This window comes from Triticum aestivum, unplaced genomic scaffold (genome assembly GCF_018294505.1).
Source record: "Triticum aestivum cultivar Chinese Spring unplaced genomic scaffold, IWGSC CS RefSeq v2.1 scaffold170399, whole genome shotgun sequence".
Lineage (NCBI taxonomy): Eukaryota > Viridiplantae > Streptophyta > Magnoliopsida > Poales > Poaceae > Triticum > Triticum aestivum.
The window spans coordinates 1-14,981 of NW_025230338.1; the positions used below are offsets into that span (position 1 = coordinate 1).

The 14,981-nt window shown below is 41.0% G+C and overlaps 2 protein-coding genes across 7 annotated transcripts; one reads left to right on the forward strand and one right to left on the reverse strand.

Moving 5' to 3' along the window:
• Nucleotides 1-169: 169 nt before the first annotated feature.
• Nucleotides 170-5,934, forward strand: LOC123175513 (uncharacterized). The gene is made up of 5 exons (XM_044590224.1): nucleotides 170-576; nucleotides 1,417-1,537; nucleotides 4,206-4,367; nucleotides 4,477-4,548; nucleotides 5,372-5,934. The coding sequence occupies exons 1-5, from the start codon at nucleotides 170-172 to the stop codon at nucleotides 5,420-5,422; spliced, it is 813 nt and encodes a 270-aa protein (XP_044446159.1). The 3' UTR covers nucleotides 5,423-5,934.
• A 1,307-nt stretch (nucleotides 5,935-7,241) lies between these two features.
• Nucleotides 7,242-14,973, reverse strand: LOC123175514 (uncharacterized). 6 transcript variants are annotated; one of them, XR_006487968.1, is made up of 10 exons: nucleotides 14,535-14,972; nucleotides 13,485-13,596; nucleotides 12,520-12,850; nucleotides 11,999-12,245; nucleotides 11,272-11,420; nucleotides 10,264-10,344; nucleotides 10,007-10,079; nucleotides 9,811-9,856; nucleotides 9,445-9,494; nucleotides 7,704-8,227 (listed from the first exon to the last, which is right to left on the reverse strand). XR_006487968.1 is itself a non-coding variant. In XM_044590225.1 (9 exons), exons 5-9 carry the CDS (start codon nucleotides 11,322-11,324, stop codon nucleotides 7,511-7,513), a joined length of 435 nt encoding a protein of 144 aa, XP_044446160.1. In that variant the 5' UTR covers nucleotides 11,325-11,420; nucleotides 11,999-12,245; nucleotides 12,520-12,850; nucleotides 13,485-13,596; nucleotides 14,535-14,973; the 3' UTR covers nucleotides 7,242-7,510. The 6 variants fall into 6 exon arrangements, 1 of the variants encoding a protein (XP_044446160.1); XR_006487967.1 differs by having other exon boundaries at nucleotides 10,264-10,441; XM_044590225.1 differs by lacking the exons at nucleotides 9,811-9,856; nucleotides 10,264-10,344 and adding an exon at nucleotides 7,242-7,543 and having other exon boundaries at nucleotides 8,002-8,227; nucleotides 14,535-14,973.
• Nucleotides 14,974-14,981: the final 8 nt, after the last annotated feature.

Below are 14,981 nucleotides of genomic sequence, written 5' to 3' on the forward strand. Positions count from 1 at the left end.
GGAGAGAGGGAGAGAGAGACACCTTAGGATTAAACATATTCAAGCACATTTTTTTTATTTTGTGTGAACACTGAGGCCATCGCCGGCGTGGGTGAGAAGGAGGATAAGCGGCAGCACAAATATGATGCCTCGTAAAAATAAAGGAGATGAACCTATTGTGGTTTTGGTGATGGTTGTTGGGTTAAGAGTGTGTGTTATGTTTTCTCCCCCGTTGCAACGCACGGGCTCTTTTGCTATATATATAAAATGTTTCATTTTTGCAGGAAACACCGTGTCGTTTGATGTATTCAACCCGCGGTCCGAGCAGATTTGTGAAGAGAAAAAAGACCACAAAAGGAGCACGGGCTCGCCTACTCTCCCTCTCGCCCATGGAGTCATCGTCGCCGCCACCACCCACGCCGGCCGCTTACGGAGACCTCCGGCGACGCGCAACACGTCCCCGAGCTCCCCATGGTCCGGGCCTCCCTCCCCTCTGGCCGGATTCTCCGCCCCCGTCCTCTACCACCCGGTTGCAACCCCACTCCTGTGGCTAGAGTTTCAGCCAGGGCTTCGCCGGCGAGTCTCCGGCGGCCCCAGGTTCGTCCCTCCTTCCTTCTTGGCCTCCCCCGCCTCCATCTTCCTCCTAGAATTTGAGCAGAAGCGCGTATCGGTGTTGCCCGTCACCCTACTCGCCTCCCTGTCAGATCTCCTACCCCTCATCTCTCTGTGTGTGATTGATCTCGATCAGCCCCCCTTCTCTTGGTGCTGCATAGGGGATAGGTCACTTCTGCGGTGGATACAGGGGTGGTGCTGCAGCCTTGGTTGAACCTAGTTTGTGAGGAGTTCTTGCTCTAGGGAGAGAGCAGAGGGCATGCTAGACGCTGTTGCTGGTGAGATAGTTGAGGATGAGAGAGAGCAGGGAGATGAGAGACTGAGAGAGCAGAGAGAGAGACGATTATTGTTGCACATTTAGATAGATGGATTGATGGAACTGCTACTGGCCGCTACTGCTAGAGAGAGGGAGAGAGAGAGCAGAGATGGGAGACAGGGTCCAACGACTACTGATATGCTCTTGTGGATAAAAATGAGATAGGTGAAGAAGAAGAAGAGAGAGAGAGCAGACTGATAGAGAAGGCATAGACAGAAGTGTTGGTTGCTTCACATTTACATAGATGTATGGTGCTTCTCCTATGATGTATGCTGCTACTGATTGATGCACATTTAGATAGAGAACAGAGATGTATCTTGCTACTGAAGGTTTTTGTTATTGCTACAGTCCTATCAATCAATGTATTTAAACCTAATAATAAATACTACCCAATTCATATCCAGATGATTTGCATCTGTCATCAAGGAAAAAAGACATCACTGAACCCTTTGTATTCTAATTGTAAGGTTAAATAATTTTGTGTGTTCTAACTCTGCAATAATCTGCAGTTATTCGGATCATCGTCATGTCGCAAGTTTCCGACATCGCTTTACACACCGTGGACTTCACCGGAAATCCGTTTGCACGTACTCCACTGTCCGCCGGAACTTCGTCTACCTGAGGACTGAGGTACATACTACAGTGTAATCAATTTGCATCTGTCATCAACTACTAGTTAAGCTCTGAACAAGTCAATGCCTAAAACACCCTCCTGTCCTCATTACAGGATGTTCCTCAGGAAAAACAATAATTGGAAGTAGCGATCAAATGTGATAATTCTAGCTAAATTTGACAGCTACTGCATTTTAGAAAAATATAAGAAAAGTAAAACTAATATCATGGTGATGGTAGAGAGGTAATTTAATTGACTATTTTGGAAGTAGCAATCAAAGGTGATAAAGCTAGCTAAATTTTATCTAGGAAGAACAGTTGTTGTGTGACAAATACCAGTGCTATATGGTTCCACTCTAAATCTCTGTACTTAATTGGCTGAAGGTTTGCATTAGTGGTTCAGAACAATGTTATATGGTTTCACTCTAAATCTCTTTAGTTAATTGGCTTAAGGTATACATAATTGGTTGGCTGTGAAAATATATATAGTAAATCTTCATATTACAACAGCTTGAAGAGGTTCACAAAAAATTGGTACAGGAGTTGCAACAGTCTTGATCAAGTATTTTGCATTTGTCATCAACTACTACTCCCTTCGTAAAGAAATATAAGAGAGATTAGATCACTCTCTTGATTTTGTGCGCGTTATTCAGTTCTGAAAGTTGATTCAAGTCTAGAAGCTGATTCAAGTCTGTAGTGCTTGAAGTAGATTCATAGAAGCTACACTTCTGTTAGTATGTGAACAGAAAGCTTATCTTATATGTGTGATTGGAGTTGCAGAATATGACTAGGGGAATGATCATAGATGCCAACACCTACAATATGATTTATCTTGATAGAGGTGTAGGGGATTCGTAAGTAGTTTTAGTTTTTTTTCTAGATAGCTCAAGCAATTACGCTTCTGCAATCATGAAAAACAAAAGAAGGGACCAGTAGTCAGGTTCCATTAATCCTTCTGTAGGTGTTCTCTTTGATGCATTTCCCCCTTCATTACCAGTACAATGATGCTTTCTCTGTTAAAATCTTGACACTGTGTTATCAATTTCAATAGCTTAATTGATTCTAAGCTCACCAGAAGTATTTGTTCACAAATTTGGATGATCTATCTCATATGCTTAAACCTGAACCCTCAATAATGTGGTATTCTTGTGCCAGATTTTTGCCATTCGGTAATAGTTATAATTGCATACTTCCGCACTTATATAGGCACAGGAAAGAAACAGGAAATATTTTCTTACGAGCCTTGTTCTGGACCTGTTCCCACTTATATAGAATATATTTTCTACTGGTTTCATCAAACAAAAAAGTCATAAACATTAAATATTTAATGTTTTATGTCATTCGTACTTTCTAAAATCTTAAACTTTACTGAAATCATCATAGAAATTCCGCAAGTAAGAATATTAAAGGCACCCGTGTCATTCATCGCTACTAGATGATGAATGCTATTGCTATTTTTTTCTCAAAGATGCCTCTTTTTCATTAAGAAGAAAGCTCAATAGACCAAAATTCCATATATTTTCTTCTTTCTTAAGGAAACTGACTACAGGCAGCAATCGCAGATGTTTAGCCTATTTTCAGTTGACAATATACTGAATAATTTGGCAGTGAACAAGTACAGAAAATGTTGTTAAGAAGCGATAGTTTTGAACCTGAGTTTATAAAATAAAATGAACCAATTCGTGTCAAAAATATCTTAGGCATCAAGTCCACCAGGTTTGAGATGTTCACAGAAACATGTCAGTTTCAGGCAACTACAATTCAGAATTGTTTGCCACACTGTAATGTTTCAGGCATTCAGAAACATTTCTCATGATGTTAATATGTTGACTAGGGGCCTTTTGTAGCTACTTTAATGAAAATTTTAGTACCATAGTGGCCTGCTACATATATTAAATTGCAAAGTGAAAGTAAAAAAACTTAGGATTTGGTTGTCTATCCGATCCATCAGTAAGCAAGCAAGGGCCATGTTGTCAAGGAATAGAGTTCAAAAACCATCAATCTCAGGAACACTTTGACAGGGCCATGTTGTCAAGGAATAGAGTTCAAAAACCATCAATCTCAGGAACACTCTGACCATGTATTTGATTCTGTTGAAGGCCCAATATATGATAAGATGCTATTTTCATTTACTAGGCAACCATGAAAAAGTTTATGTCCAATTCATAATTTAAATCAGTCTTGTGTGTTCTTTTATTCAGTTATTATAATTTTACTCCTGTGTGTTCTTTTGTTTAGTTCTGTGAGGAGGAAGGGATTACGTCGATGTGTAATATGTTCTTTGTTCTACAACCATACCTACATGGGATTATAGTTCAGTTAGAAATCTGATATTATTTTCCTCTAGAAATGAGCATTAGCCTTCAAAACAGAAAAGAACTACACAACTGTCCTCCTACTTAATTATTAATCTATATGTTCATTATTACAGTAAGTTTAGAAACTGCATTTGTGTATTTGTACCAAGCTTCCTTGCTCATCTCATTTTGTACCTACCATTTTGTATGTCGGAAAGCAATGGTTTCTATATAGAGCTATAGTTCATCTATATGTTTATGCTGCCTATATATCATTGATGTGTTTCCCTCACCTGCTATTTGAATGACATAATCCTTCATATCTTTCCCAAGTTTTATGCTTAAGCTAACAAGACTCCTCCTTCCTGTAAATATAACTTTGAACAAAGGAAAGCAAGACAGGGCCGCCTTTATATCTTGGGTCACCCTGTAGAAGGGAGCAAGAGTGGGCACATCCGAGTTTAGCACATGAGAGTTTAGATATTCAATCAGTGTTTTGCAATCCATCTCAAGCACCATGGCTTCACCTTCCTCCACACTGTCGGAAACAGGTAACTCACAGTATGTCGACAAATACACTTAGCCTCTGTAATCCCTGGCTACTGCTCCCGCCCATCCCGGGCACTGATCTGCTAAAAACTTGTGTCATTGTTCAACTAGGTCGTGCCATGTTCTGGTGGAGTCCACTGTATGGGTGGCAGTGAAACATGTATTTGCGTGGTAAACGACGGGGTCAGTTGTTCCTTTTCCTTCTCTGAACTCATCTTTTCCATCGCATTGCCTATCTCTTGCTCGTATTTCTGCAGGAAGCTGACAAAATGCAGGACATATTCTTTTCCTTCACGGACTACTACAACACACGGGCATTTTCACGAAGAGAACATAGAGATTTTAAGTTTTTGTAGCCTGCACTAGAGGCTGTAGAGTTCAGTTTTTGTAACAACAACAACAACAAAGCCTTTAGTCCCAAACAAGTTGGGGTAGGCTAGAGCTGAAACCCATAAGATCTCGCAACCAACTCATGGCTCTGGCACATGGATAGCAAGCTTCCACGCACCCCTGTCCATAGCTAGCCCTTTGTCGATACTCCAATCCTTCAGGTCTCTCTTAACGGACTCCTCCCAGATTCTCTTAGTGTATAGTCTAACTATATAAGGTTATTTTCTATGTGCACATTTGCTTTTTCCATTATTGATCATGTCCTTCTCTATGTGCACTTACATCCTTCTGTTAACAGTTTAGTGATCTAATAATTATTCAGAAGGGACGCTGCATGTTCCTGGATGCATAGCTTTTCTTATATAGATTTTCATTACACTGAGATTTTTTTTAGGGATAACAATGGGATTTAAGATAGTATATTTTTGTAGAATTCTCAAACTGAAATCCTATCAAAACACCTTCGAAGGCCAACATAATGGCACTTAAAATAAATTCTAATCTGCACTCACGCTGCAATCTGGTGCCCATTCTTCTGGTGATTTGGTCAAAGCTACAACCAAGCAAAGATATTTTACATGCTATATGAACTAAGATATGGATTTTGTGTTCCCAGGTCTATAATATCCGTGCTCAACCGGTTCCCGTCAAGCGCTTTCGGCCATGACCTCAAGTTCTGCAGCTAGGCCATGAAGTGTTGGTCCTTCTCACCGTCCACCGATGATGGTGCCCGAGAGAAGTCGGGGAATGAGAAAAGGATGTTGCTGTCATGGTCGTCGAAACGACTTGCCGTGGACGCAGTCACGCACTGGATGCCATCGACGACTAGCCGTGGACAAGCACCTCGCCGCCTCCGCAAAATATGGATGCACGGGATTCTGGTACTAACATTGTGGAGTGTGTGCTATTTCGGTGTTGTGACTTATACACTCTGTGGAAGAAACCCCCGGCTTGATTTACAGGTGATGCTGATTTGTCTGGGATCTACTTCCGATAGATCAATTTGGTTTGTTGGCTGCTGAGTGGCTTCATGTGATGCTATAGTGAGCATCACATGAAGCCATCCAGCAGCCAACAAAGCCCAGAGCTACACGTATGTACTATAACATGGCCCCAGAGCTACACGTATGTACCGTAATGTTACATCTTTCGATTTTGACGTTAATATTGACTCCTTGATCCAGTTTCTTAGGGTTCATGATTGATAATTTGTCTTGGGCTATGGAACTAAAATGTCTATTGAATGTTCATATATGTCTTAAAAGGAGAACAATTCAGACTTTAGATGTACATCATATTTGATGCATCAGTCTAATCTATACTTCAAATTACAGTGTATAATTTGTTTGGACACTGTATATATATTTGATGGAGCCGTCTAAGTTGGACTATTGAAAATCAAATTACAGTGTACAATTTCCATCCAACTTGCTAATTCAACTTTACTAACTTTATAAACTTTTTAATAATAATTCTAAACAGCATAATAATCTAGGCAATATTTTCCAAAGGATGTTTTTTTACATCTTCCTATATCATTTTGATGTGAGATTGGTTGTAAATACAGGTCTCTAAATAATTTTATCATAATTGTTATTTAACATCCGTAAGGCATCGTTGGGGGATAAAAGGCGTGTTGAAATTGAGGGCATGGACCGGCGGAGAGGGTTCTTGAGCTATGCTTATTAAGGTAAGGGCGTGCCAGTGATGTCTGATCTCATCAGATAGTGGAGATGTACATCCCGGTGCTTATGTGATGATTATGTCATGGATGAGATACCCATGTCTATATTGTCGTGAATATGCCCGTCGTGTCGTAGTATTCTATTTTTTTCCAGCAATGCTAGACTTACGTAACAATTTCTACGTAGCTTACGTAATAGCCAACATGGAGTATCGGTATTGGTGTTTAGGGAAGTGAGGGGCCCACCCCTGAAAATCAAGTGGGGTGATGTTTAGTTTAGTTGGAAGGCTTCGTAAATGTACATAGCTTTTTTGTAGGGGTAGGTTTTTTCATTTTTTTCCTGTTGCAACGCACGGGCATTTGTGCTAGTTAGGAGTAGAGATGGAAGAACATCACATAAAATCGAATCACTAAATCCACAAAATCCAAGAGGCACCTCAACTTGATGTTTTATTATCACATATTTTCCGTGCCATGCGAGCTTATATGGATCTGGATGCTCTGTCACCACTAGCTTCAATGCATCGACCAAAGTTTGACTCGCCAAATTTATTTTAGAAGAACGATCTATCATCATGGAGCAAGAAATTTTTCCTACCTTCACCTTAGTGTAGATCTGAAACCAAGAAAGGGCACGAGACGGATCCTTCTCACATTGTGACATCTCACTATCAAAGTAGTGCTCTGTTCTCATCGCAGTTGAATAATATATACCAATAAATTAGAGGGAAAAATTTGCACCTTAATAAACCCAGTAATCTGATACCAACTGATGAGGGCAGGACCTCGGTTGTGCCGCTGATATGGCCCGATCTTTTACGATGCAATAACCTCCAAAATCCACCAATAAAAAATACTCCCAATTACACGAGCAGTACGTGTAACCTGAAGCAGGGGCCACGACGACCAACGGACAATCCCTCAACACACGAGGAACTTCCTGCCGTAGTAGATGTAACCAGCACGCAGCCCGTCAGTGACGACGGACCTCGAGCCAAGTGCAATTTTCACGCAGAAAATTCACACAAAATAAATAACGACGGCACCCAAAGAAGGCCGCTTAATAGTCGACTAGATCGGCAACGCGCCTTGGCGCGAGGGTGCCTGTCCGAACGTTTTGGTCAAGTAGGTAATGCTCAAATTAGTAGAAATTCATGTTTAACGTAGGCATTCAAACAGGATATAAAAAAGGAAGAAATATTCACATGTGCAGGCAACTGAACCAACATCTTTTCAACCCGAAAACAAGAATACACTGATGCAGTAATCAACAACAACTAACCTTATTCATAGTAGCACCCATCAGATTAAGATTCAGAGACACACATTCAAGATTAAGATTCATAGGAACCAAGCAAACATCACTCGGGCAAGATTTTATTGGAAATCTACTGCAATACTTAAGCTACTGGAAATTCCAAAACAGCGAAGTTCCATCTAAGCTACTGGAGTAAGTTACTGCAATCTTTCTCTTGAATCTACTCCCACATTTCATCATTTAGCTACTGGAGCACTGGAAATCCCATATTTCATCACAACAATTTCAAATTTCTGTCGAGTACCTCTATTTGGACGTCGCAGCCGGTGGAGATCTCCTTGATCTGGACGCACTTTCTTGCCGGATTATTGTCATCCTTGTTGGCTTCCTCGGCGCCCCACTTGGTTTCGACCTTGCCGGCAGCGCATGGCTTGGACTTGGCCTCCCACTTCCACTTGAGGTCGAAGCCGTCGTCATTGGGGGAGGCGAGCTCCGCCTCCCACTTGAGTGCATGGCCTCCGTCGCGTTGCCTGGTTCAGGCGCGAGATCAAAAACAGTACCTTAGCACACGGTTCGCCGCCCAAATCAATTCATCTAATATTTCATCTTATGAAGAGATCAAGTTTGTCACAAAGGAATAAAACAAATGCAATGCATTTTGATAGATTAGGAAAGTCATTATATAAAAATCAACACATTCCACGAGTCGAAAGACCATTCATAATGATTGAAGCAAGTCCTTTATATAGAAAGGGATTGAAGACTGGGTAGTACATTAGAGGGCAGCCGAATAGTACAAAACATTGAAACTAAGGCATTTATAAAGAAAGGCTACTGCCAATAGTCACATAGCAGCCTACATATATAAGTACACAATGAGAGCCAATGGTGTGGCTCATCATAGCCAAAATATAATGTAATAGTTCTGTAGGCATAAAGAACTTGCCATTCATTTGTCAGCCTGAACATTTGCCATAGTGAGCATAGGAAATAAAATACCCACCATGTTTTTATGGTTATGCCAGTGGCAAACTACGGGCAATTAACTTGTTACAATTATACATGCTCACTGGTCATCCATGGCTCAGCCGCATGCTCACAAAATCATAGGATGCACAATTTTATTTGTGTGTTAGCATCTTGAGATCTTTCTACCGAGCGCCAAGGAGGAAGAGGAGGAGCACAACAGTGGCGAGAGCAAAAGCCGTGCTCCTCTGGGTAAGCACACACCAACAATTCATCAAGCAGTTTTGGCTCGTCACGCCATGTCGCCAACATGACAACTTTGATATATTATTTTAACTAAATTCCTAGAAAATGATGAAAAATCAAAGAGATCCAGCTGCAAACTGCATACAGTTCAACAAATATGAACTGTACAAAGCAACTCACTAATTTGAGATGAGCTTGGTCCTTTGATGGCAAAAAAGAGAAAATTTTGAGCTATATTTTGCAGCACACGAAAACAACAATTTTAATTGCTATTTGAATAGGGCAGATACCTGCTCCAGTTTACTTGATTAAAACTGAAGCAATACAAGGTGCTATCAGGTACTACATCTAGTGGCATTATATGGCCAATGACCATCTAAGACAGAGTAGCGGCACAGCATAAAAGCAGGAAATGCCCAAAGCAATAGAATGACATAAAAAGGTATAGAATAATCTGTACTACTATTTATATAATGAAAAAGAGATGGTTCTCCTAGGCCCTGCATCATAATCAAATGGAAAATAATCAATTAACCTCGTGGGTCTAATGTACCCGAGTGTCCCAGATCTTCGCCAAGCAAATTTCTGTAAATGTCATTCCGTTAGAAGACCACCATTAGTGCATATCATAATCAAATTGTTCAATGCTTAATTAGATAATAGCTGAATAGATGGTTCTCATGGGTGAGCATGTGGCACAACATTTTCTTTGTAGAAGAAGTAAGCACTCTTTGTAGACATCAGTTTTACCAAGCAATTATATTTCAATCCAACCTAGCCACCAAACTCTGCTATTCTAGCATAAAAAGGCAAACAAACTATGATAGGCTCCTGGAATCTACATCTCGTCTACCAAAACATACACATGACCACCATTAGCCAACTGGAGAGAGGGAGAGACCTGATATCTTGTGAGAGCACCTCAAACCAAACTCTGTTGTTTTAGCCTAAAAGGGCAAACAAAATATGAGAGTTGTTGTTCTCAAATATTACCACACGCATGGGCTGCTGTATAAATGAAGATGCATATTGGCATGTCTATCTCAAACTATCAATACCTAGACACTAATGTCTGGCTTGTCCGCAATACACTATACCTGATGCAATAGTTTATCTGTGAAATGTCCATGTGTTGTTGGCCCAAAGGTCGTCACTGCAGACCAAGCACACCTGAAGAGAGGTCATTCAATCTTCAGAGGGATAAAACGAACTAAAATCAAGCAAATCGTAGCTATTATATGCACTGCTTATGATGGCACATAATGCTCTGATGGTGTAAACTTTACATATGAAGATAATTAACTTATCTAGACCCCAAAACAGAGGAAATCATTTCAATCAATCTTAGTAATACCTTGGTATGCTTTATATTTTTCCTGGGACTAATTATGTATGTGGTGATGACACAATCCTAGTGGTATAGCATCACCCATTCCTTGTTCAAAGCAACATCACAATAAACCAATCTGTGTCACAAATCGAAGGTGGAGACTGGAGAACGAGCTATGTCCAACAGGAAGCAACACCAGCAACTCACAATGTAAATAAAAAAAGTGTCATCAGTAAAGTAGTTGACAATAAACTATAAGCTCTAATCATAGAACTATTATTGCAGGTCAATACAACTGAAGTATGATTTACCAATCTACAAACATAGGCACATAAATAAAATTGTTTGATTCTTGCCTTTACATATATAATATAAACAGAGACACATAATTAGGACTGCTAATAAAAAATGCCGCTTCAGAAATATAATGAACAATGGACATATACTGAAATGGCTAATATTGAGATGAAGAAAGAAACAAAAACCTTTCTACGCGATAAGTGATATAGTAGGCAACTTCACCAACCAAACTATATTTTTAAAATGAGCTTATCAATAGAAATAGTTCATCAACCAAACTATAGTTTAAAAATAAGCCGAGCAGTAGAAATACTTGAAAATAAACTATAAGCATTAGTCCTATAAGACTAAAAACTTCCCGTAAAGCTGAAACCACAAATGGGGATCTATGTGCCTTCCGTTGAAGGTGGACATAACCATGTACAAATATTAGGCGTTTACATGACAAAAAATATCCCACCAAGGTTGGCATCACCAAGGACAAACGCTTCCATTGAGCTAAAAAACTTTACTGAAGGACAATAACATGCATAAAGCAAAGTTTCGATCCCCTCTCACATGGATGTGTCAATACGACTCTAGCCATGCTCAACAAAATGACTAATATTTCTCCAGCAGATATCCATCAGCTAAAACTTTCTGAGATAGTAGAAACATCTATTTATTGGTGCATCAAATCACTACTAAAAAGGGAAAATGTTGTCTATGTCATTGCTCAACACATGTTGCTACCTGCTGGGTGGGAGAAGTAGTAGACGAAATGCAGACCCAAAGAAAGGCACCATCTTGATCCCTTTGAACGCAGGGTAACACCAAAAGAAACAACGACCTGGACGCGCGCGCAGAGAGGGGGGCGGGGGTGGCCGTCATCCGGCGGAGACCTGCGAGCATAGATTAGGTGAGAACCTTTCAACCATGTAATGCAAGTATTAATTACGCATTCCAGAAAAAAATGAGTTAACCTTTCAGCTACAGCTACCACCATAACTCACATTTGACCGAGCAAAAAGGCTCTCTATATGAATCAGTTTCTAAAACACAAAGTAAATAGCACATTAATGAGTTAACCAAGCATAGATTAGGTGAGAACCTTTCAGCCATGTAATGCAAGTATTAATTATGCATTTCAGAAAAAAAATGAGTTAACCTTTCAGCTACAGCTACCACCATAACTCACATTTGACCGAGCAAAAAGGCTCTCTATATGAATCAGTTTCTAAAACACAAAGTAAATAGCACATTAATGAGTTAACCAAGCTATGGCGTCCCATGCATCATTTATCTTATTGTGCAAGGTGTGCTTCTAGAGTGGAACTAACAAAATTTAGAAATAATGGACATTGCATATTCATGGTGATAGTCAAACAAAACATTTTCTAACCCCACATAGATCCTAGCCAACATCAAGTCAAGTAACTATTCATTTAATAGAAACGAGAGATAAAGAGAGTATTTTCACCTCATGCTTGGACCATTAATGTGGTTATGGTGATGCCGTCCATATCGCCGCCATGGCAGGGTCACTGCTGCAGTTGCTGCTCCACGACCATGATCTGATGTCGCCCCAGGTGCCGTTGAAGACAGACCACGGCGATGTTGATATCGTCGTGGAAGTGGCGCCTTATCATCTTCAGGTCATGTACAATGATCTCTCTCTTCCTTGTGGCTCCCTTCAAGGCAGCCGACACTAATTGGTTTTCTATAGCCTGCACAAATTTTTTTGCACAACCTCAGTGTCGTTTCATATGTCCAACGGATCATTCATACATGGTGGAAAGATCTCAGTTTTTGTTTCGCTAATTTACAGTGAAAAGAGAAATAAAAAACATATACAAGCTTGAAGTTCAACTGCTATCAATACACTTTTCTTCAGGTTTCTAGTTTTTCTTAGGAGAGAACAAGTAAAACAACTGAATAAATCAAATCAAAGGGGCTGCTGTAGTACAAGGAAAGAGAAGAGAGGAGGAGAGGGGGACGGACCTCCTTGGAAATTCATATCGCTCCACCTCCCTTGCCCTTCTTCTTCTAGTTCTTCTTCTCCTTGATCATCTATCCCCTTCTTGTCCTTTTCTCTCCACATGGACAGGGTTAGCACCAAATTGATGCCCCCCAAAACACAAATCGGTCCAAATCACAAGTATTATACAAGGTAAAAAAATGAATTTTTGATAAGGAACAGAAGAGGGTAGATAGAGGGAGAGGGCAGAGGATACCGTGGTTGCCGCTATGTTGTGTTGGGGAAGAAGCACACCTCCTCTGTCGCTGCATGGTGGTGGAGAAGCTGCTCCTAATATAAAGCTATTCCTGCAACCTGTAATAACACACTCAAGTTAATGGGATAAGCACACAAATTATTTTCAGTGTAAACAAAACTGATTTCCCTTAAAAGATAAAGCAAGTGTAGTAACTGAAGTAACTTTAAGCAAATATCATTACTGCGCTTTTGAACCCGCAGCTACCAAAAAAGACAACATTAAGATACACTTGTCAGTCAAAAGTGACTATAAGTTAGTTAAGGAAACAAGAGTAACACCCAGATTGCAGATTTATATGAACAGGAAAGGACACCACGTATGGCAACATAACTTTGTCATGTAGTTCTAAATCAACGATTCATTCAGGAAAGCAGACAACATCAACAATGCTCATTCATATGAACCAAATAATGTAATTTTTGCCAAGAACACAAGGGTGTAAAATTAACAACATGAATTGCCATATCAATCAATAAAATAAGCTAGGTAAAAAGAGTACATCATTCCCGTTGGTGTTTTATTTCCATCCATGAGTCATTGTCATCAAATAATTTGTGCATATATAGAGAATAAAAGGAAACAGGACGTGTAATATGAAATAGAATAACTGAATATTTCTTTGCCAGCATGGGTAGTGAGGAAAGAAATTTCACACATATGCAACAACAATAAAACCATCAAGTTAGCCACCTGGCAATTAATTGTCCACACATCTTATTGTCACCCTTGTTAACTAAGCCTTTCAGCATGCACATGATGATTTGCTCAAGCTTTCTTGTGTTCCATGCCCTAGCTGGAATTTCTGCTAACAAAAGAAAAGGGAGATCACCATATAAGCAAAAAAGAAGAAAGCAAAATGAGACAAATAAGCATGTCAGAGCAGCACCCAGCATTCACGGTGACATGGAAGTGCTCTCTGAACTACAACCCAGAATAAACACATGTAGTTTTCTCTAAATGCTAAAAGATGCATGGTTTGAAAATTTTCTAACCCAAACAATAACTCAAAACCAACCCATATGGATCTGGAACAACGCATTTAAATCCTAACTAATCAGGGTAATCATTCTTAACAGTAATCCACAACTACAACCACAAAAACAAAAAAAAACTACAGATCAGCATGTGTATCAACTTTTTTGGCAATAATTTTGTTGATCAACAAGGCCTGAAGAACGTGTATTGTACTATTCCTAATTTTATTCACACATGATAAGTTCAGGTCATAAAAATTCCCTGATGTTCCTTACTGCTCCACAATCAACAGGATTGTACACATGGACAATTAACCAATGTGTCAACCAATCTGGGCCAGTACAACCAAGGCGAAGCTCCTGCTGCTCTCAAACTGCACGCTACTGCTATAAGCTTTGATGATTTCAGGTCAAGGCAGTGCAGATTAAATATATATATCATCACTATAACATTTTTCACCGCTGCTAACATGCAGTGCATTAGCTCATCTGAAAAAAGTCAAACTACGAGTTACCAATATTTGCCCCTGCAAGCATTACCATGGGCACCTATCAGGCAAAATCCCATCGGATGTGAACTCGAACACACACTGGGAAAATCACGCGGCACCTACTACTCATCCAGAAACAGTCGTACCCAATCTACCACAACAACCACTCGTCCGACACAAGAGTCAGGAAAACAGAAATTAAACGGACAAAGGATGCAACAAGGGAGGGCGTGGTGAAGGAAGGGGGAGGAGTAAGGAGCGGTGGGGCTACCTACCTATGGAGCCGTCGGTGGCGCTGCTCCGGGCGGCGGCAGGCAGGGAGGGAGGGAGGCGCTGCTGCCGGCAAGCCCCATGACCAGCGGGAAGTGCAGTCGCGTGTGGGGGCGAGGAAGGAGACGGAGAGGTGCCGTCGGAATCCACCAGAGCCGCGCCGGCGACGAAGGCGATGCCCAGCCCGAAACCCAAGCCACGACTGAGGGTTGCGAGCAAGCGTGAGAGATCGTGCGCCGCGGGTCTGGCCGGATGGAAGGAAGAGGCGGAGCACCTGCCATGTGCACGCGAGGACGACGGCGGGGATCCGGCAGGCTAGGTGAAGGAGACAACGGCGGCGTGGGGAGCAACTAGGGTTAGGGTTTGGGTGGAGGCGCCGCACACGAGGGGCAGGACGCACGAGTGCGGGAGGAGGCGGCGGCTAGGGCTTGCCACGGGCGGGGCGGCGGCGA